Here is a 22,731-nt window from a genome sequence, read left to right as displayed (position 1 = left end):
AGTTGAAGGGACACAACTGTATAGAACGTCTCTATTTCCATTTTATATATATATATATATATATATATATATATATATATATATATATATATATATATATATAGTTAATATAATAGTTATAAGAAACGACTGACATTATTACTCTTAAAACTTTATCATTTATTATAAAATATAATTATAATTTTTGATTAATTTATTTCCTGTTTCCCTGGGGTATACATATGAAGTTGCACGCATGCGAACTCGTGAAATGAACTCAAACCTGGTGACCGTTGTTTCATTCGTGTGCATTTGTGCAATCCTGATTCTGCCTCTTCTCGCTCGTGCCATTGTTTCTGGAGTCTCAAAAGGTGAAATGTCAATCAAGAGCTCTCATTAGAATATTAGGCCACACCCACCTAGTTCCCGGCTCATTTCATTGTCGCACTCATTTGTACCATCTAAACAATTTGCACCCTGTTTTTGGGGAATTTTATTATTTTCATACATTGTTTCATATTGTTATATGTGTTTAACCCCCACACTGACGCTCCATAGGCCCAAGGCTGCGGTGGCGTAGGTTTTCAGCGCGTCTCGAGCCGGACATCTGCAGGTAGAGCTCACCTGCCTGCGTGTGCTTCATTACACACATCCAGAGTGAACTCTACCTCTTCATCCTCATCCACATTCTTAGTCCTCAGACTTCTGTTCCTTTATCTCATCTGACGTGTGTGTTTTCTGTTTTTCTACATTTCCTTCACATGGTGCGTTTGCCAGACGGCCCTGAGCGGGTCAGGTTTGAGTGACTGTAAGAACCGGGTGTGTGGAATTCAGGAAATATAGCTCTGTGAGTGAATGTGTGTGTTTTATTAGGGCTGTCAAATTTCTAGCAGTTGATCATTTCTGTGTAGGCAGGGTGAAGGCAGCTAGATGCTGTCCAAGATACATGAAAGAAGCAAAAATCATAAAATTGTTATTCATCAGAATTCTTCCTATTCTTCCTCATTCTCTCGGCTCACAGACAGCCGTGATTGGCAGGTGTTGCCGTGATTGGCATAGAGCACAGAGAGTAGGTCCCTCCTACTCCATGACCACGGGCAATTTTTTTCTCGCCTTTGGCTTGTGGCCAAGTCAATAATCTGAAGAGCTGTGAAATTGGTTCTGACAGCCCTAATATTTATCCTTTACGTGTTTATGGAATAGAAGCCTGTTGAATTTTCCTACAGATTTAGCTCAAGTAGTTGAAGCCTGTAGATTTCGATTTAACTCAAACCTTGGCAGGAAGATTTGTAGTCTGGGATGTTTAGGCCACTGGATTGTGCTTGAAGAGTTGACGGAGTTGACGTGGAACGAGGACAGGATTTGGCTTTCCGCTCTGTTTCTCCTGTGCAAGCTAATTAAGCTCATTTAATACAGTAAACATGCTAGCAGAGACGCTCAGCGCGGCTACGTATTTGTTTGGGTTGTGGAAAGGAACGGCTCGTGTTCAAGGTTTAGTGCTCTGTTGACCTGCAGGGTATAAGTAGAGACATTTTTCTCAAAGTAATTTCATATGTAAAAGGAAGTGCTGAAAAAAAGCTTTGCCTTCTGTTTTGAAAAAGGACTCTGCTGGAACGACACGGGAACACGGATCTCAGCTTTCCGGCAAAACCTCTACGCCTTTTTCCGTTTATTTATTTCTTCATTTATCTCTCCATCACTCGCCTCATCTGACCGCTCATCTGTTTAGCAGATGCCATTTTCTTTGGCAGGCCGCCGCCACGGTTACGGTTGCAGACCGCTTTCATGACGATGCCAATTATATCGAAGCGTCCTTCCAGCACCGGTATTGCTTGTTTTCCCCACCTTCTCCCTCCTCTTGAGTTCCTCCGCCGTACGCCAGGTCTCTCTGCTGTAACCTTGAGCGGCTTTGGCCTTCGTCCATTACGGCTGGGATCTACATCATTCCCCACTGTTTATAGACGGGATCGCTTTCATCTGATTTATAGGGAGACATCGTGGTATCATCACAGGGATCATCACTCCGAGTCATCACTTTATCTTTTTAGGGTCTGTTTATCATCGAACGCGACGTACTCGCCCTTGAGTTCCACTTTATTCGGAAACTTAATTCCATTCAGGAGTTCAGGACAAATCCGACATCTCCATTTGTGAAGGCACAGATTTAAATGAAACGCCATTGTTAGACTGATTGAGTCTTTTTTTTAAATGCAGAAGAACAGATGGTAATGACAAGGTTGGAATACAGTTTCTAGGCAGATATTTCAGAATGATACACAGTCTTCCAATAAAAAAATTGCTGTCTGGGTAGGCAAAGACTGTACGTTCGCAAGATTAAGGCTCTCCTGTTCGAAATGCAAGCGTGTTATTCCACCCAAATTTGCTGGAAGTATAGCATGTGTCCGTGTCTGTGGAGAAAACACTTTCTTTTTTTTTTGAAGACCAGAATTCCATGATGATAATGATAAACAGACGTCTACAGATGTCCACAGTAGTGCCGGAAATTTCCAGAGGTCATGTGCTGTAATCATTCTCCCCTGTCAGTCAGGTTGACACTAGCCAATGGTAGACATCTTTGGGTTCTTGTATGTGGAAGAAAGTAAATAGTGTGTTGCAGTGATACAGTATGAACAGCATTAACAGGGAAGTTTCGCAGTTCACTGGCAAATATGTTGGACCTCTGATTGAAATGTTGTTGGACCTCTGATGAGTTCAAATCCCAGTAACTGCTAAGGGCCTTGCTAAATCTCTGGATAGAGGTGTCTGCCAATTGCTCTACATGTGAACAGAGAGTGCCAGCTTAACTCTGTTTTTGTGAGCAAGACTAACGAGTGTGTGCTAAACTCCTGAGCATCCTGTTGGCCCAGATTTGAGATTCCTTTTCAGGTACAAATGCTGCCCGAGGAGACGAGAACTTTCCAAGGCAGTAGCATGAGTATGAGTGTGTGTTCAGGGTGATCAATTCTGATCAATTGAATCTACAGTTTTATATACAAAGTGTTTGCATTGAAGCCTATGACTTTGAGGAATTTGCTGTTGAGGATTGGTGGTAAAGTCTGCCAGTCATTTCCTTGCCCTGTGCCGTGTCTTGCCCTGTGGGTTTAATCTTTAAACTGTCGGTCACCTTGGCCTGCTTTTATGGACGCTGGTTAACGCTAAATCCTGGACCAAATGTCACGGTCGGTCACACGTTAAATCTGCGTCCTTAAAAGCCGTTTTTAGACTTTTTTCCTTTGCTGTGTTTTGATCTCTGAGTGTGAACCCTTTATTTGGCAAATTGGTAAACCATTGTGCATTCAAACTGATCATTAACTTCTCTCTCTGTCTCTGTCTCTGTCCAGTCTGAATGAGCGTGCCCACCTGCTGACCCGGGTGTTTAGGAAGACACCGTCCAGCGTGGGGCGCTCCAGCTCCGTGCAGCAGACCGTCTCACGTGAGTGTCACGCAGAAAAATTTGGGATTGTAAAGTGTCAGGTGGAGAAAAGTAACGATTGTTTGTGTTGTTCTCCGCAGATGGCTATGCATTTTCCCAGGAAGAGCACGGGGTTGTGTCCCAATCCCAGGTAGTGCGTTCTTATGACACTACCCGCCAGCGGCCCAGCCTGTAGCTACATCGGTAATACAACTGCCAAAGCGGCAGCTGAGACTATATTATTTAAGGGACATTTTCATCCCACGAGAGCCTGCTGTGGCCTTACTGGAGAAACCGGACTGACGTGGACTAGGCCTATAACGCGCCAGGGCCTCGCTAAACATTTACCAAGCCTTTTCAGACCAGATGTGACTATGGGTTAAAAGTGGGTGGGGACAGGGGCGGTGGGGGCGGTGAGGGGATTGAACAAATATGAAGGGAAAAAAGTGCAAAAAGTAAACGGCCAGTCAGAATGTGCCATGCTGTGAAGGACGGGAAGGAAGAGCCAATCAGCATCCAGACTTGAAGCATGGAAACCAGAGACACTGATGTTTCTGTCTGTATTTATCACACTGCGGTAAACAGCCCTGTGGATGTCGTCATGCATGTGTGTATACAAATGCGTGTATGTGTGTTAATGTATGTGTTTGTCCTACTGTTACTCTGTGAGTGTGCGTGTGTTTGTGTGCGAGTGTGTGTGTGTATGTGTGTGATTTCTGTTTCTTTGAATCTGGACTTCGGCTTGTCCGTCATCATCAGTGCAATGCAGGAGGAGCTTTCGAAAATAAACATTAAACATAAACCTTAAAGAATTCCTTTTCTCCAGTGTGTGTGTGTGTGTGTGTGTGTGTGTTTCTGTGTGCATTCAACACATGGGTTTTTTTTATTCTGAAATGACTGAGTGACAGCAATCCCAATTGTTTTACTTAGTCGACCAATCAAAAGAGAGAACTGGAATTTCTGTACATTATAGTGACTCTGCACTCTACTCACTGAGTACCGTTGCCTAGCAACATCTGATTAGTCAGGGCAAGGATTCACTATTGGTTCAAAAGCATTTACATTTTTCGATTTAAGTCCAAATACATTATTGGGGGTGTGGCTTATCCACCATCATGTCAATTTCATTAAAAAAATATATATTTCCATGTTCTGTGAACTTTCTGACAAATGAATGCCCCAAAGTCTGAAAATAAATGTAATGAATGGACATTTGATGTTGAGGATGAGGACGGTTTACCTTTTGAGTCTGGTTCCTCCCAATGTTTCGTCCTCATGCCACCTCAGAGTTTTTTTTGCTTCATTGCCCACTAACTCGCACATAAGAAACAAACTTACATGCTCTAAACTTCTGCACTCTTTTATACAACTTTATAACTTCTTTGTCTCTGTAAAGCTGCTTTGAGACAATGTCTATTGTTGAAAGATCTCTACAAATAAAAATTAGTTAAACCTACAGCTGATAGATACAGTAAAACATCTTACTACAGTTCTATGCTAACAATAGCTAATATCCCGTAAGCACCAAAACCTTAACCCTTCAAGTGTCTCTGTGTGTGTGTGTGTGTGTGTGTGTGTGTGTGTGTGTGTGTGTGTGTGTGTGTGTGTGTGTGTGTGTGTGTGTGTGTGTATAAAACTGACAGATGCAGAACCATAGCCCAGCTTGACCTCCTGCAAGTTCATACACACACACACACACACACACACACACACACACACACACACACACACAGAATACTCCCTCCACCCACCATCACAGCCTCTCTGCCAAAGAATACAGAGATGGCACTGAGGCAGAACCCTCACTCAGTGTGGAGCTACACAAACACACTCAACTCCCACACACACACACACACACACACACACACACACATGTCTTTTCTCCACCTTTTTTGGGATCATCATTCTTCTCATGTCCCCCCCCCCCCTCTCTCTCTCTCTCTCTCTCTCTCTCTCTCTCTCTCTCTCTCTCTCTCTCTCTCTCTTTCTGGCTGCAAGGGTTGTGTCTGGCTTCGTAGCGTTTTCCACTCTGCCTGTTTTCTGCTGAACAAACTTGTGTCTCTATGTCTTTCTCTTCGAAAACCTTGTCTTTGTTATTCTTTTTCTTCTTCTTCTTCCTTGAACTATTTGCTGTCTATCAAAGTACACAAGATTTCCCAATTTTATGCAAATGATTTATGAGAATGATTCATTTTTTTAAGTTTACGTCCCTTAGCATCTATCTCAGGGCTTTTTTAATAGTTTGTGATTTTCCTCCATTGCTAGCTACTGTATATGGACAATTGTTTGTGGGCACCTGAGCATAAGATGTTTATGTGCTTCCTATTGAGCATCCCATTCCACATGTAGTTTTCATTTGCTGTTATAATAAGCTCCACACGTCTGGGAAGTTGTTCCACTAGATTTTGTGGAGATTTGTGTGAGATTCATTCAGGATGGTAGTAAAGTCAGGTACTGATGCAGCATTTATTTTCATCCCAAAAGAGTTGAGGGTCAGATCTCTATAGCAGGAGATCTTCCACTCCAACCCATGGAGCTGGTTTTGTGCACAGGGGTACTGTCATGTTGGGACAGGTTTGGGTCTCAAAGTTTGAGTGAAGTAAATATTTCATGCCACTGCATTCAAGGATATTCTATACAATTGTGTGCCTTCGGCTTTGTGGTAACCGTTTGGGGAAGAACCACATATGGCTGGAAAACTCAGGTGTCCCAATACTTTTGTCCCAATAGTGTATGTCGAAACTTTGAAGCAAACCTGGTTGGATAGTTTAATAAACATTAAGAGAATAGTCTCATGACAAATAAATTCCCGAAAAAATCCACAGGGTGGATTGGATCTGACCCAGCTTTTTCTTGGTGTGTTGTACAAAATGTGTGTGGGTTAGAGGTGAAGGAAAGGGTTATAGAAAGAACTTGGGTCAGATCCAGCGCCTTCCCTTGGACAATGAATATTCCGGTAAGATCAGTGTGGGTTGGTGAGCTTGTAGATTCTGTATTGCACTGATATATATTTTTGATCTTGTTTGTTACAATATTATCTGTTGCTTTACTTTATCGTTTGCAAGGAAATAAGACGAGTGTGAGATGTTGACATGTTAAAATTACGGACGAGAACGTGTTGATATGACGTGCAGCTCTTAAGTTTGTTGTAAGCACTGCTTTGAACTTGGACGTTGTCCAAAGAAGACACTGTACATCTGTGTGCTGAGAAGAGAAAGTGTGTGTGTGTGTGTGTGTGTGTGTGGGAAGTGTGAAATTAAGGGTGTAGACCACAGAGTTGATCTCTCTTGCTCAGATGAATTTCAAGCAGTGCAAAATGTGTACTTGAGTTCTAATAATCACATTGATAGAAATGAAATTGAATATGAATGCTCAAATAGAACTGGCATTTGTGTGTGTGTGTGTGTGTGTGTGTGTGTGTGTGTGTGTGTGTGTGTGTGTGTGTGTGTGTGTGTGTGTGTGTGTGTGATGTCCCTTTGTCCTGTCCCCATTGGCTCAGTGCTGGGAAGTACACGCCCAGCCTCTGGATCACACCCAGCTACGTCTTGCTCCAGCGCCTCCGAAATGGGGAATCCATTCCTTCAGTGATCCGTTCCACCTCAGCAGGGGCCACACAGATCCATTTCAGCTCTGTCCAAAGTCTCCTCAAACGTCCTCTCCACTTTCCTCCCAGCTGTCCCCACTCTCCAGCTGTGGAGTGTGCCAAAAATTCAGACGCCCTTTACTTTCTGGATACAGAATATTATTATTATTATTATTATTATCATTATTATTATTATTATTATTGCCATGGTTTCTGATATCATGTATTTGCGAAATTGGGAATGTAGCTGAGGGTCTACTATGGTGTGTGTGTATGTGTGTGTGTGTGTGTGTGTGTGTGAGAGAGTTACTTTTAACACTCTCTAGGCCAGGGGTCACCAACGTGGTGCCCGTGGCCACCAGGTAGCCCGCAAGGACCACATGAGTAGCCTAAATCTGAAAACTGTGTGTATCAAACTGGTAGCCCTTTACATTAATGGTAACCAAGAAGTAGCTCTCAGTTTTAAAAAGGCTGGTGACCCCTGCTCTAGGCCATTTCTAGACCTTTGACTTTTGATTTTGTTACTGTGGGAAAGGTGAGGCAAAAACTGTGGCTGCATTTCAGAGCTGAGTAGGCAAAAATTGATCATTTCATTGTTCCTACTCTTATACCAAGAACACTTGTGCAGCCCATAAAACACACTTTGAAAAGGCTCAGGGGCAACAAAAGTAGCGCAAATTTGTCTGGAATATCAACATTTACCTCAGATGTGTTGGTAAATGAGCACAAACAGACTCCCTACAGCTACTATTACACTTACTACAGTTAGCATTACCCTGATATAGCTGTATTGTAGCTAATAACTTGTGTTTCGCTTTTCTATACGGAAAAGCAGCTTGTGTTGCTTTGGAGATATTTGACAGAGTGTTTGTGTGTGTGTGTGTGTGTGTGTGTGTACAGTTTGTTTCAATTATTATTATCATTTTTTATTAGGAGAGGCGATTAGCGATAAGGAGGTGTTTAGGACCGAGGACAAAGGATATAAGATCTTTAATAGCACAAATGTAGCTACGTAGCTATGTAGCTAAGTGAGGCGAACCCTGCTGAGGTGTGTTTGCTCAGTGTGGAGGTATGGAAACTGCTGCAGATTGAAGACTTACATCTTTTAGCTGAAAGATATAATCTGACACACTGGACAACAGTATTAAATACACAGGGTGGGCCAATGAGCCAAGTACCACAGTACTCCTGCTGTATCCTCTAAGATTTTCATGTGGAGAACGAATTTATACACAGACACACTGAAAACTGACCTCGAGGTCGTTCGGTTTTACGTAGCGGTAACGTACACACAAGCCTACATATATAAGTTGAGGACATGCCGCTGACAGAGCGAGTCAAAAACAACTTCCAGGCAAGCTGCCACACTCTGCCATGTTTATTATCAATAACACATTTCAAACGAAAAAAGGAACCAGTTCACGCAGAGAGAGTCAGGAAGACATTCGGTTCAAAATAAACACCTTATCACTCGCACGCGTTATTGAACGCAGCATGGACATGGAACGGGTCTTAGCAAGTCCATGAACTCCTCTGTGATGAAGGTTAAAAGATGTTTTGCGGCTCGGTTTGTTTTTTCTTCTGCAGGAACGTTTTGAGAGTCCGGTCCTCGTCTAAGGGCAGCCCAGTTCACGCTGACTTGGGATCAGATGTTTAACCCTGAGCTTTAGTCTTTGTTTAAAAGAAAATAATTTTGCTGATAATCATGTATATTCTGTTAATTGTATCCAAATGTGTAGTTATAATAGATATCTCTATGAGCTGGTGTTCAGGATTAAGAAGGTGTAACCCATATAATAGAAGTTTTAGGGCAGGTGCTAAATTAATTTAAATGAAAATGTTCCTGAAATCAATTTTTCTTCAGTTTTTTTAAGAATCCCTCAGTCAATCGTCAGCATGTGCTTGGTCAAATTTTTTCTTTCAACAATGCGACTAGTTTTATAAGAAAAGGTATTTATGAAGTTACTTTTGAAGTTGTGCGGTGTCTGATGATGCACACCACATACCAATGCCTTCAGGAAAATTGTGTGAGTAACACCACTTTGCTTCAGTGCTGGACTTTATTTTGTGCTCATTTCATCCAGACATCATCTTTCTGACTACTATTTGACAACTGCCCTTAGACTTCCATTGTGTCTAGACCACTTGGGTTTGTTCTTTGTCTTTGTATTCAGGAAAATTTCTTGAGTTGAAAAACCGCAGAAATCTCATATATTGTGGGAGAAATATGGCTGAGCTGAAAAGTGCAGTTGTATTGCTTTAATACGGACACTAATTCTGTGCAAAGCTCTTTTTTGGCAGATCGTCTGGCTCCAAACGTGTCCAAGAATCCCACTCCAAATGAAATACGCAGGACCCTTTTGGTGCTGATCCAGGGCACCTTATGCTAACATACCGAATGAGAATGTGGCACACACACACACCTCTTTCACAAAAGCAACTAGTGAAGGGGTAAGGGTTGGCAGAGAGTTTTACTGCATAATAAAGTCGGCTGCCTTCTGAAGACCACCGATCTCAGCTATATTGAGGCACAGAGCGAATCAAACCGTTTCACATGCACGCACATATACACACTTTTCTTTGAAATGTACATTCTCTCTATTTTTTTTGGTATGTATCCTGGCACAGGGACAGTGCCTTTAGTGTGTTATCCACAGCGAGAGCGCTTAGGTGCACGAGAATGTGTGTGTTTTGCGTTTAGAGAATTGACTGGGTGGGGGCGGAGCGTCACAGTCTGTGTCTCGGGCTCACTTCATTAAAGTTTAAATGTACAACGGAGCCTGGGCTGCTTTTCACATCACACAACCTGTGATTCCCATTACACACTACATATACCTCATACATAGAGACATACACACACACACACACATATACATACACACTCTGCAAGTTTATGCACACACCCGCATGCTACACTGACTATGATGCAAATATTCACAGGCTCACACGCTCACAGAGACAGGGTTATGGCACCAACTCGTTGCAGAAATGATGTCATGTGTAATGTGAAGACCATCTGGCAGCCATTGGTTTCTTTCTATAAAATTAACAGCTCTGTCGGTGCAGTTTAAACATATGATGCATTTTAAATGAAACTTGTGAATTTGCTTTTTTTGCATGTTAAACTTTTCTGTTCCTGTAACTAAACACAAAAATATTGTCGCTAGGGCACTGGAAGCTAGCTAAAACTTACAAGTAATGGCTAACAAGTAAACTAGGATTTACCTGTTGAAGCTTTATAACAGGCATTCAAGAGGAAAAGCAACAACCGAAGCAAGATATAATTGCCAAGAATAGTAACATTTACCTCAGATGTGCTAAGTTATTACTAAAAAAAAAAGCCAGCTAACACAGCAATTAATTCCAATTAGCATCAACTTCAATTAATTGGCAAATAAACTTACGCCGGTATCCATCCAGGTGAGACAATTTCATTAACTTTTTTGTGACATTTATGTTTACACACATTTTTTTTGTAAATACAAACAGCTTGCTATATTATTTATTTAACTATTTATTCAAGTCAAGCTAATCGGGTAAAAAATAAAAACAGGTCAGGTCATGTGAGATTGGTATTTCTTTTTATTTAAATTCTCAAACCAAAAAAATAATACATTATATTAGGATTATTCAGGTTTTCTCTGAAGAAATTTTTGTTGTCAAAAAATCCAGTCAAAAACAAAACTTTTAAAATCATTCAAAATGAGGGCAAGGTTGGGGACACTTTTAGGTGAGGAGTAGCCACCGATGGAGTAGTGGCTTCAGTCATCGTGCAATAAGTGGGTTTTGTTCTACAAGAGACCGTACCTAAGATGGACATTGTTGTACCACTTTAATGAAGATGCCTGGAGAAAGCATTTTATGAAATAATGGGACAGGCACCTAAGGAGACCACATTTACACAGGGTCCACTTTCTCCATGATGTGTGCTAATCTTTGGAGCATGCAGAGTGGATGGCTGTCTTCTCAACTCAAACACAGCACACACACTGTCTGCAGCACACATAACACACACATAACGCTGTGCCTGGCCCAGAACTGACCCAGGAATTCAGGGTCCTCGTGACTTTCCTTCTTGCTTCTCCATTGTGTGACAAAGACATACAAAAAGCCTCTCATATAGTCACAGACGGATGCTTTGGCTCTCCGCTCACACTTGTTACGCTTGTTACACTCGTGGGCTGAGGATATGGAGACTGCAGTGGCCTGTAGGCGCCCTGCGTAGGGTCCAGGAAGGCTGGGGTGGGTGAGACAGGGTGGGCATAACCTATGTATTGAGGATGCAGAAACTGACCCTGGTGGGGCATGATCTGTGTCGCTTGCTGGCAGTTCAACACGGAGAAGTTGGTGGGCATGTTGACGTAGACGCTGGCGTCTGGCGGCAGGCAGCACGAGGCCTGTGCGCGCAACATGGGGGCGGGAGCAGGGCCGGGGATAGGGCGAGTGGTGGCAGGTGGGGCTGAAGAGCTGGACGAGGTGGCTGTGCTCGACTGGCGGGAGGAGGAGCCCCTTGAGGTCATCATTGGGATGGATTCCAGGAGACGTCCACCAGAAGCAGGCTCTTGTTTGGGTCGAAGGCAACGGCAGCAGCATACAGCGACCACTGAGCCGAGCAAGACGAACGCCACGAAGACTGACCCAACGATCAGGAAAGGCACGTAGATGGGCACTACAATGGAAGCCAGACAGAGAAAGGGCAAAGATGGTTACAATCTTGAGTATAGTGAAAAACTGATAAACATTTAACCTTTAACAATGTCTGGCACATTGATTTGTATATATATGTGAAAAAACTGATGTTCCAGTGCTGCAATTCAAACATGTTATTTGCAATTTCATTAACGTTGCCACTTTACACCTGCTCACTGGGCGACTGTAATGAAGCCTTCACAACCACATCAGATTTTCTCAAACAAACGAAACAAGCGAAAAAGTGTCCATCAGTCACTTTTCATGTGCAGCCACATGTCAAATCAATAGGATACATGGCTCACAGGTGAACATGAGTGTGAACAAGACAGTGAAGAGACATGGCCTTGATGTGTCTCCAGGGGGTTCAGAGTTGCTCATTAGCAGTTATTAGCAATGTTTTGATCAGCTCTAATCAACCACATACTGCTGCGACCTTTCTGACCTTGTTGTCACAGTGCATTTGTGCAAATGCTAGTGATCGTTAGTCTCGTTTGTTCTTGTGTTAGTGTGCGATTAGTATACATATCCTCTGTTATAACCATGTAAACAAGCTTTGCATGGGCTGTGAAAAAAGGATTCAGCTTTAGCTATGCTCTTACAGCAGAATGTGCAAAAAAACAAGTGAATTCGGCATGCACATGGCTAGGTTGAATGGATTGTATTTTAGAGCTCTAAACAGAATTGGGGTTAGCAGTAAAGGCTTCATGCTAGTCAGAATCTGGTTTTGAAGATAATATCATTCCACGAGCAAGGCCACAACGTCCAAACCTGTTAATTAAACTTGTATTGGACTGTGTATTTGTAAATTTAAATAATATAGACTACACAGACAAAGATTTTGAGACACTTGACAATTGTGTATCTTTGGATGTGGGAGCAATACATTTTCCCCTCACTTGTACAATAAGACCCAAACCTGTTCCAGCCTGAAAATGCACAAAGCACAAAGCAAGCTTCATGCTGTAAATGGTTTGGAGTGGAAGATCTTGAGTAGCCTACTATAGTTCTCTGACCTCAACCCTATTTGGATGAATGTGAGCGGTGACTGCACCCCAGGCCTTCTCACCTCACCTACATCATTATCTGACTTTACTTAACATCTTTGTGTGACTAAATCTTTTCAAGCACACATTTTTAAATCTAGTGAAACATCTTCTCAGAAGACTGGAGTTTATTATAAGAGCAAACAGAGATTAAACATGGAATGGAATGTTCAAAAAGTGCTTATGAATTCAATGGTCATGTGATCATAAGCGTTTGTCTGTATAGTGTGGCTTTGGAATTTAAAATCTGTATATAAAGATTCAGTATGTGTTCACACCTCGTGACCTTTTCTGGGCTTTTAATAAGGTACTTTCTTTTAATACGAGTGCACACCTGTTGCATTTTTGTTCAGCTTGGAGCAGCGGTTGCAGAGCCAGACATCGTGTCAAGATCCCAGGGTCTTAGACCGCAGCTGTCTTCAGTTTGGTCGGGTGATTCCCCTTCACTATGAAACTACAAGCTCACCAGTTCACGTTTCTCAGCGCTGTTGTTAGCAGAAATAAAGGAGAAAGGAGATTTGTGAAGAAGTCCTAATGAGAAAGCGAAGCTGAATGTTGACTATGGATTTCAGGCCAAGAATCCTTTGTGTTGCATAAACATCCAGAGCATTTAAAAGTGCAACTCGATGCAAGTGCATAGTTTGAAATGTTAATTGTGGGGTTTTGGCGGTGTATAGCATTTCTCCTGCTTATATCAGACCTGCTTAATCCCTACTTTCAAGGACAAAAAAGGTGAACCGGCTAGTTTTCGTGACACAGCACCCTGACTGGAGAGCTAGACACATTGGTCTAGAAGTTAAATTTTGTTCCTAAAACTTCACTGTTGATAGGGATTTCTAAGATTTCTCCAAGCAGCACTTTAAGCACTCAGAAAAAAAAGCCCAAAGCGAAGCCGCCAGACATCCATTTCACGCTCGGAAAGTGTTTTTTTGTGCCTCCGGCATAATCCGTTGTTTATGAACACGCAAGGTGAGTAGCGCTGTCGCTATGGAAATCCAGTCAAGTCCGAACTGGATCCTCTCACAGTGCATCACGCGAGCAAAGTCGGCTAATAATAACCACGAAGGACAATTTGCCATTTGTGTACGTGAACTGACCGGGTTTACTTTCTAGGCTTGCAATGCTGCCAGGCCAGATTTTACATTTCCTCCCAAGTGGGCTATTAATGAAGGTGCTGGGAAGGATAGAATCCTGCAACAAAATCATCAGTGCTGAATGAACACCCATAGGTCTAGTTAAGGAAAGAAAACACCATGACGCAACATGCTATTACTGGAGAATAATCAATGTTAGGTCGGTGTATCGAATTTATTCGCTAAAACAGAAAGAACTGAAGTGTTTTATTGCGCACATCCTACAATTATTTGCCTAGTTTCAAATTTTTTTATAAATATAGGCTTTTTTAAGTTTTATACTTACATCGTCTCACATGGAATGTCCAACAGGCAAGTTTGTTCGTGTTATCAGTTACATTACAGCAGCTAATACCATTGTTCCCTCACCAGCCTCTGCTTTTCATTTACATTAACATTTATGGTATTTGGCAGACGCCTTTATTCAGAGCAACTTACATTTAAACCATTTTTATAACTGAGCAGTTTGGACTTGCTGGTCAGGGACTTGCTCAAGAGCCCAGCGGTGGCAGTGTAGTAGTTCTGGGATGTAAACTCATGACCTTCCGTTGAGCTACTGCTTCTGCATTCTCATGTGTTGTTTTTAAGTTACAAATACAGATTCTGATCGAGAAGCTTCTTCTATGGCTGAAAGTTTACCACCCTGCCCATCAAGTAGAAAGCTAACAGATGTGCATTCATTTGGCAAAGTCACAGATACAGTGCAGAGTTACAGTTCAGGCTGAACTGGAAGGGAATCCTATTTTGAAATCCATGACTGAGCTGGAACAGAACATTGTGTGGCAGCACTGCCAAGGCGCAGACCAATTCAATGGCAGCTGTCACAGTCGAACACTATTGTACTGTTAGAAAAGGATGCAATATGACGGATAGAGACCTCCTTTTAATTTTCTCTCCTAGATGCATGAAACCAAACACCTGACTTCCTTTCTATTGAAGGAAGCTTTAGAAACCCCTGAGGGCCTCCAAGCTTTCGCACAAGTTTCATAAAAGATACGTTACTCCGTCGTCCAGGCTTTAGAGTTTGCACTAAACCTTACAGAGTTAAAGCAATCAGGGCCATACAGGACGTGATTTAGCAGTGCTGCTGAGTCTCGCTGAAGACAAAGGACAAGCTGTGTGCAGATATCAGTGAGGATGAGGCAGTGATCAAACTACTTTATTAAGTGAACTTAACGATTCGATATCTCTCCAACAGATCCAAACAGAAGGTTGGACAAATTGGCTGGGTTTTTTTTATAGACTATTGGTGTTCAAACTACTAGTTTTACAGTAGATATTTAATTTAATAGCCTGATCATTAATATATGTATCCTAATCACAACTTGCAATTTATATTAACTAGGTAGAGAAGTACACAACCTTTTTAAGCCCTGAACAGTTATAAATAAACTGACATGAAATTCCTTACTGCATTAGAAAATGTTCTCATTGGTGATTTGGATGCGAGATTTTATTCCTTTTAAATTGATTTCATCCTTTGAAAAAAACGCATCAGCATTTCATAGATTTATTATAGACATCAGTAGCTTGCAATATCTGTCCTTATATGGAAATACGTGTTTCCAGGTTTCTTTCATATTCCTGGTCACCTTTTTATTATTTTTTACAATATAATTATTCACTACATCAACATGTGAACAGTGGTGTCAAAGGTAGGGTTATATGGGTGGCCAGAAATAAGTCGTTACCCCATTGCCACCCCTGCCACCCCATTGCCACCCCTGACTTACATTCCTGACAGATCTGTCAGTGGCCTGCAACATGAATCATCTATCCTGGCATATTCTAAAGTGAAAACAGATCTGCAACTTCTCTTAAAACAAATGTATCATTTGTTTCTTTTTTTGGTGAATGCAGATGAATATAGTATAAAATAAAAACAATATATTAAAAAGAAAGCTCTGACTATTATATTGATTCTGGAAATGTGTGTTTCTTATTGTGCGCTTTTACGCATAATAAAAGTAATGCTGGTTGACATGCGCTCCCGTTTACCTGCGCCGGAGTTTTTGCCCTCCTCGTGGCCCGCCCCCGGCTCCTCTTTGCCCCTCTTGTCGTTTTCACAGGTGCCCTGGTCGAGCCTCGCCTCGGTGCTGGAGCAGCAGTAACGCAGCTCGCACTTGCCGCAGCAGATGATCGCCTCGGCGGCGTCGTAGCGCTCAGGGCACTGGAAGCCGTCCCTCCATGCGCCCTGCGGATCCCGCCAGCCGTGGCAGTACTCCCCGCTCGCCTTCACGTCCATCACCGTTAACACGGTCAGGAGTACCGCCAGGAACATGGGGAACCCCGGCGCGTTGCGCATGCTGCCGCGGTTACGGCTTTACAGAAGAACTTGGTGATCTGCTGAAGGATTGATCAGGACGCTGAGACAGAACTTTACAAAAGTGTCGGTCATTTGTCGGAGAGGTAAAAAATGTCTAGATCCGTAAACACACTGCGGGTTTATCCAAATCAGTAGATCCACAAGATGTGTCATGAGACTTCCAGCAGGTTGGCATGAGTCTGGATAAAAGCCTGCCGCATCTTCAAGATGGTGTGGGTTTTTTTTTTTTTTTTTTAATAATAAGGCATCAAACAAAGAAAATCCAGTGTTCAAAACTTCTGGCAAAAAGTTGTGCATCCATCCATAGCTGCAAACTGCTGTGGGGTGTGTGTGTGTGTGTGTGTGTGTGTGTCCCCTCCAATACGCGCTTCTCAAATGTCTTCCCCCCGAGACACAGCGAACCCAACACGGACTCCTGGTGTGTAATGTACCCACTCAAACTCCGCGCACGTTCTTACCAAATCCCCCCTTTTTCTCTTCACCACTCCACTTTAGTTTCTCCAATCCACTGAGATCTTTTTCTACCTTCCCTCAAGCACTCCTAAATCTACCACTAACTTCTCAAGTGTCATCTTCCAGCAACAGAAGGTTCTCCGGCTGTTCTCCAAGCTTGGAGCAGCTCATTGATGGTCTGAAGGTATTTCTGACACGGTGCCCAGGACAGGAGGTTGTCCTCTGCGCATGCGCAATCTAGCCCTCCCTTTTTTTTTTTTTTTTTAGATTTTTTTTACAGCTCTGCCAGTTGCCAGAGTTAACAAGTGTCATTGGATAGTCCTGTGTGGAACCTGTCCTCTTCAGACCTCCATGTGGTGATCAGGGGGCAGCTTTTGCATGAGCTTCTTTAGGAGCCATCAGGGAATTCATGACTGGGGCATTTAGTGGCAAATATTTTCTCATTCATTCATTTGAGGCATTAAAATGTGCAGGGGTGTGTGAGTGATGTTTAGCCTGGTGGATAAATTAATATAAATTCATTTTAGAAATGTAGTAAAAGTGTATTATTTATTTATAATTGTTTACTATTGCTATAAAAAAGTGTGCGTGGCAATTAAATAAATACAATTGACTATACACACACACACACACACACACACACACACACACACACACACACACACACACACGTTCACATGTAAGAGAAACATAAAGTGACCATGTAGAACGAATCCAGAGAAAACACACAGAAATAAGTGAACCACACACAGGAACTCCACCCAGACAGTTACCTGAGCTCAGGTGTGAAACATGGACCCTGGAGCTGTGAGGCAGCAATACTACATGCACCAGGCTGCAATATTTACTTATAATTTGCATCACACTGAACACAGTATTAATGCAGTTTTCACCCTCAGAACAGAGGGAGCTACACTATTCCTTATCAAATGGGGCGGTACACTTACTTTTAGCATGCATCCTTTACCTGAAAATGTGAATTTAATGCATGAATTTAATGCAATTTAAAAATGTTCTTTGAAGATGCTTTGAAAATGCTCAATGTGCCTCTTAGAAAACACAAAATGTGCATGCAGGAGACAAGAAATCTTTTATAAATCTATAATGATTATAAAGGGGTCATAGAAGCCTGTCAACTGTTCATTTCTCAGTTATTTAGTAACTGGGTATATTTTTAATCCTTAATCTATCAGGTTTTAATTTGAGGGTTTAATCCTTAAATACAGGCAGAACTTTCCAAAAGACACTTTACACACCACTGATGAAGTTCTGAGTTTGGAACTGCCATCTCTGATCATCGAAGTTGTGGGTCTGAAAGACTGAATGCTTTGCCTTACATGGAGAACAGCTGCCACTCCTGCTTCACCTGCTGAAAGAAAGACACCAGTTTCGGATTAAAATTACAAATTACCCTGTTCATTAGCAGGAAATTGGAGCTGTACTGGATAGTAACTTGTCCAACACCGCCACCTGATGGAAAAAAAGAGTATAGAAAATCAGTGCAGATATGAAACCTGACCGGTTTTCTAACACAGACTATTTTTTTGGTCAAATATACCTTATATATGTAATTATATATTATTAAATTATATATGTAAATTTTTTTAACAATTCATATATATATATATATATATATATATATATATATATATATATATATATATATATATATATATATATATATATATATACTCAAAAAAATGTTTTAACAATTCAGAGTGTTTTTAATCTATTAAATCAATTTTTAACATGTTATTTTTAAGAAAAGTTGAATGCTAAAGCTCGATTATAATATAAACGCAAACGTTGCTATCGGGCGGAAGTTCAGGACTTTTGTTTTGAAGCGCGCGCTGCCTGGCGCTGGATTTTAAACCCTGCTGCCTATTTCACCGTGTCTGCTTCATAGCAACAAACTATTCAATCCGCCCTCCTGCCTTCCACACCGGCACAGGTACATTTACTGTTCTCTAATTACAGGAAATAGTACTTATCTTTATTTTTATTATTAATATACTATGTAGATTTACAGCTAATCTGTGTATAACAGGTAAACGGCTGCTGAGTACAGTTAGCAAGCTAACTCAGGCTCGCGCTGCTCATGCGCGCTGGCGGTTTTGGTCGCTTCTAAGTCGGTTAAGCTTCAGATACCGGATCATTCCGGTACTCTGTTTATTTCTGTGTGTATGAAGAAGCCTTGAGATGTGGTGATACTCAGCGCCGTGAAGGTGGAGGTGAAGCTGAAGCTGGAGGTGGAGGTGAAGCTGAAGCTGAAGCTGGAGGGGGAGGTGAAGGTGCTGGTGAAGGTGCTGGTGAAGGTGCTGCCTGTGGGGTTTGTGCTGTAATTAAATATGTCGTTTGTGCGGATTAACCGGAGACCAGCTCGGGCCAAGAAACTGTCGCTTCCCAAGAAGGAATGGGTGGTCAGTGATGATTGTTTGATCTAATTATATTTCATAATAATATTTATTATAATATAAAATGTAAAATCTTGGTTGTTGTGCTTCAACTCATCCCGGTTGCTCATGTGTTCCTCATCCAGAGCACCGTGAATGATCTGTCAGTGCACAAGTGTACTGCTGAGGAACTGGTAAGGAGCTGCTAAAGAGCTGCTTTGCAGAATTAAGCTTCAGCTTTCAGTGTGTGTGTGTGTGTTTGTTTAAAGCTCCTCTGCTTCTTCAGTCCAGGCGTCATGACCTGCACAGATCCCAAAACAGAGCTGCAGCCCATTGGGAGATGAGGGAGAAAATCCTGAAAAACAGAAAACCTCAGCTGACAAGCCCTCCTAGACTTGATCAGACTAGACTGAGGTTATTCAGAGAGGTACGCATGTACATCAGACTCCGTGTGTGTCTAAGACAAACATGTCAAACTCAACGTCCCCTCGACTCATCACGTGCTGTTGTTGTTGTCCCTTTGTTCTGATAATTTAGCGAGTGTAATTCACACTAATTCTGTGACCTTGAAGTCTGGGTCTGATTTGTTAAAAGTCACCACCAATAATAATATTCTCATTAGGAAAAACTCAGAGATGATCTAAGGATTCTCTCTTCTATATCATTGCTTCTATAGGCTTTTAAAACACATCACTGCACTGCATGAGACGCATTTGTGTTTCTGTAGGTGTTCTCAGATCACTGTGAGCTGCAGGACGTTCTAACGCGATCGGACCGAGCGCTGGCGGTGGTAAAGGATCTGTTTGGTGATGCGCCTCGCAGACAGAAAGGTACAGCATTATTATACTCGTCCTATTTGCTAGCTAATGACTTTAAGCAGAAGGCCCCAACCTGTGGTACCACACATATAGAATAAAAACCTTTACATTTAAATTTTATTTCCATTTTAAAAGATGACCATTTCTGCCAATTTTCTACATTTGTTTCAGTCCCTTTTATTTTCTATGCATTGATAAATTATATTCTTGTTCTGTATTAAAATAATAATAGTAATATCTACTAATGTACTTACTGTATACATAATCTGTTCTGTGGAAAAATTATTTTGGATGAAACGACGTTTGGGGACCTCTGACTTTGAAGGTTCTACTCTAAGTTTGTCTGTATTGTGTGTGTGTGTGTGTGTGTGTGTGTGTGTGTGTGTGGTTATGCGACAGGTTTTCCGAGCATAACCATGGCGCCTGACTGCGACACGGATTCTGAACTTCCTGTGTTGCAGAAATCGGATCCGCCAACACAGCTGACACTGCTCAGCCGCTCACTGATGGACCAACAGGTACCTGGAGATCATTTACAGCCGGCTGTGTGTGAATCGCGTATTCGTGGGTTCAGACGTTTCATCAAATTCTAGACTTTTGTTAGATTGCATTTAACATTTCTATCAAACTGTATTTGAAATGAAACTCTTGGAGGTATGCAGTTGTGGGAAAATGCTGAAAGACGGGATGATATGATGCGAAGTGGCGTGACTGTAACTACCTGCATGACGATTAGAGCTGCTGCTATCGATTATTTTAGTAATTGAAAACGATTATTCCTTTGAAGTAATTTTTCTTTATTAAAGAGCAACACTAAATAAGAGAGAAAATATGACAAGTAATTTTTATTTCCTTTTTTAAAAAATTGTAATTTTTATTGCTGACCTTGCATACAAAAATATCTGAAAACTAATTTCATTTAGTGCATTTAATTGCCATAATACATCAAAATACCTATACATTGTGTTCAAATTGGCCACGTAAAGTAGATTATTTAAAAATATTTATTTAATGAATCTCATTTCTTATTCTCACTCCTGTGTATTTATTAAATCTATCGTGATGTGGGGTTTCTTGTGTATTTATCGCCCGTGCTCCACTACCTGCTCTACACCACCACTGCAGAGGGACATTTTGACCGCACTGTTTATAAATAAAAATATAAAAATCTATTTTAAATTACTTTAAAAAGTTAACTGCACTGTACAATGTTCTTTGTTTTAGTTTGAAATTATCCAAACTTTGGAAACATTTATTTTCTTGGGTGTGAATCTTCTCCTCGCCCCTCGCTGTTTTGTCCCCTTCATTTTTTCTTCTGCAGTGTTTTCTCTGTTTACCTGCCCAAAGTGCTCTAGATTTTGGTGGGTCACTAATAATGGTCCGTGGGGAAACACAGTGCTCTGTGTTTAGTTAAATGGACTGAAGGATTTTTTTTTAATTTTGATTTTTTTCAGCCCTAATAATGTTGATTTATTTCTTTATCGGCACGTCTGTGTTGTACTCATCTTAGACATAAGTGGTTTAATAATGGTAAACGTTATTTATTTACTTTCTATCCATTTATAGTTACGTTAGTCCTAACTTTATACAAGGATGGCACGATGTGATCTCTTATTTCTCCAGGCTTTAAATGAAGTGGATGATTCTGCAGCAGGTCACGGTGAAGATCACGATGTGTCGGTCAGCGTCTTCAACAGTGAAAGGTGCAGGTCCGTATTCATTATTATTAGGCTCCATATTAATGTACTTGGTATTATAATAATTCCAGGTTATTAGGAAAGAACTAGCCTGGCCAGTCGCTATGCAGCTTCATGGACTGTTTTATAGGACGAAGAGAAAAACCTGTAAAGCAAAGCCCCCTGGTTGGAGAACATCTAATCAACCACAGCAGCAGAACGTGCCCCAGACTCCCTGTAATACAAGCTTGGAGGAACATGCAGGTAAAACCACTTCCTGTCACTAGAATCTCACTGAATGTCCCTGAGAAGTTTTACAGAACTTTTCTTTTATTTTTTGGAAAAGCTTTGAACGCAACTGTGGCTGTGCAGCGCCTGAAGTCGAGGCAGCCTCCGTCTGAGGCAGAGCAGCCCCCGACTTTTGTCAGCCAGATCCTCAATCCTGACCCACCTCCCTCTTGTTCTGGTAATGTTGCACAAGCCAATGCTTTTACTGCTGTATGTTCAGAGAGATACATAAGGTTTGATTAGAGAAAACTCTAAAAAGAGAAAAAAAGGAGAGAGAAAGTAGATTTTATTTTATGAATTAGTAAAAACAATTGTCATTAGGGCTTGAAATCATAACCTGCTTGGATGCCCAGGCGCGTCTTTCTTTCTTTTTTTTCCCACCCATGCATTTATGTCCATATGAATAATCTGATAATGTCCAATCTAATAATTTTTTTAGGTGCTAAGAGCAGGCCTTACGGAACCACCAGAGGGTGCTCTCCTGAAGCCTCAGGTGTTAGTTCTCAGAGAGCTAACCAGTCGAGCCTGGAGCTGCTGCAGGATATGCTGGCTCAGGTGGAGACCGAGCTGGACTGCTTGGAGCCGCAGGAGCTTCTTAGACCCTCTGATCACCCCGGGCTTCAGCATGGCCGAGGTCTTACTAGCTTCTCTGTGGCTCTTCTTGGTACTCTGGGACGCATCGTCAGTCATCTGAAACGAGTAAAGATGCGCACATCAGCACTGATTCAACCGTCTGATCCCCGTTTTTTTTTTTTATCATTTATTATTTATTTTTTAATTATCACATAATTTCTTCTCTCAGAAGGATGAGGAGGTAAAAAAGGAGGTGCAGGAGAGGAGGATGATGGAAGAGGAGATGAAGGAGCAGAGAAACCTGATAGATGCCCTCACAGCCGAGTGTCTCACCCTGAGAGAGGAAGGTGCCAGCCTACAGG

General features: G+C 41.7%; 3 protein-coding genes across 11 annotated transcripts in view; 2 read left to right on the top strand and 1 right to left on the bottom strand.

Annotated features, from left to right (window-relative positions):
* atp8a2 (ATPase phospholipid transporting 8A2) overlaps positions 1–4,203 on the top strand; it is a 62,681-nt gene extending 58,478 nt beyond the window's left edge. For all 5 annotated transcript variants that reach the window (XM_083529110.1, XM_083529109.1, XM_083529111.1 and 2 more), the window contains 2 exons: positions 3,321–3,412; positions 3,493–4,203. In XM_083529110.1, coding sequence (XP_083385236.1) covers positions 3,321–3,412; positions 3,493–3,587 — 187 coding nt within the window. In that variant the 3' untranslated portion in view covers positions 3,588–4,203. The remainder of the gene's footprint in view (positions 1–3,320; positions 3,413–3,492) is intronic.
* Positions 4,204–10,538: 6,335 nt separating this feature from the next.
* Positions 10,539–16,637, bottom strand: shisa2b (shisa family member 2b). Its single transcript, XM_083529108.1, has 2 exons — positions 15,841–16,637; positions 10,539–11,643 (listed from the first exon to the last, which is right to left on the bottom strand). Exons 1-2 carry the CDS (start codon positions 16,145–16,147, stop codon positions 11,090–11,092), a joined length of 861 nt encoding a protein of 286 aa, XP_083385234.1. The 5' UTR covers positions 16,148–16,637; the 3' UTR covers positions 10,539–11,089.
* A 1,811-nt stretch (positions 16,638–18,448) lies between these two features.
* Positions 18,449–22,731, top strand: part of spice1 (spindle and centriole associated protein 1) — a 10,582-nt gene continuing 6,299 nt past the window's right edge. For 2 of the 5 annotated variants that reach the window (XM_083529102.1, XM_083529100.1), the window contains exons 1-11: positions 18,450–18,572; positions 18,811–19,041; positions 19,161–19,208; positions 19,301–19,441; positions 19,742–19,844; positions 20,232–20,350; positions 21,456–21,541; positions 21,660–21,772; positions 21,855–21,974; positions 22,236–22,495; positions 22,599–22,730. In XM_083529102.1, coding sequence (XP_083385228.1) covers positions 18,970–19,041; positions 19,161–19,208; positions 19,301–19,441; positions 19,742–19,844; positions 20,232–20,350; positions 21,456–21,541; positions 21,660–21,772; positions 21,855–21,974; positions 22,236–22,495; positions 22,599–22,730 — 1,194 coding nt within the window. In that variant the 5' untranslated portion in view covers positions 18,450–18,572; positions 18,811–18,969. Of the gene's footprint in view, positions 18,573–18,810; positions 19,042–19,160; positions 19,209–19,300; positions 19,442–19,741; positions 19,845–20,231; positions 20,351–21,455; positions 21,542–21,659; positions 21,773–21,854; positions 21,975–22,235; positions 22,496–22,598; position 22,731 lie in introns of all 5 variants that reach the window. The other 3 variants (XM_083529103.1, XM_083529101.1, XM_083529104.1) reach the window with 3 other exon arrangements.

Source organism: Silurus aristotelis, assembly GCF_946808225.1.
Source record: "Silurus aristotelis genome assembly, chromosome: 25".
In the NCBI taxonomy this organism is placed as follows: Eukaryota; Metazoa; Chordata; class Actinopteri; order Siluriformes; family Siluridae; genus Silurus; species Silurus aristotelis.
The sequence above is the reverse complement of the archived record's forward strand: the minus strand, read 5'-3'. Positions and strand labels throughout refer to the sequence as shown.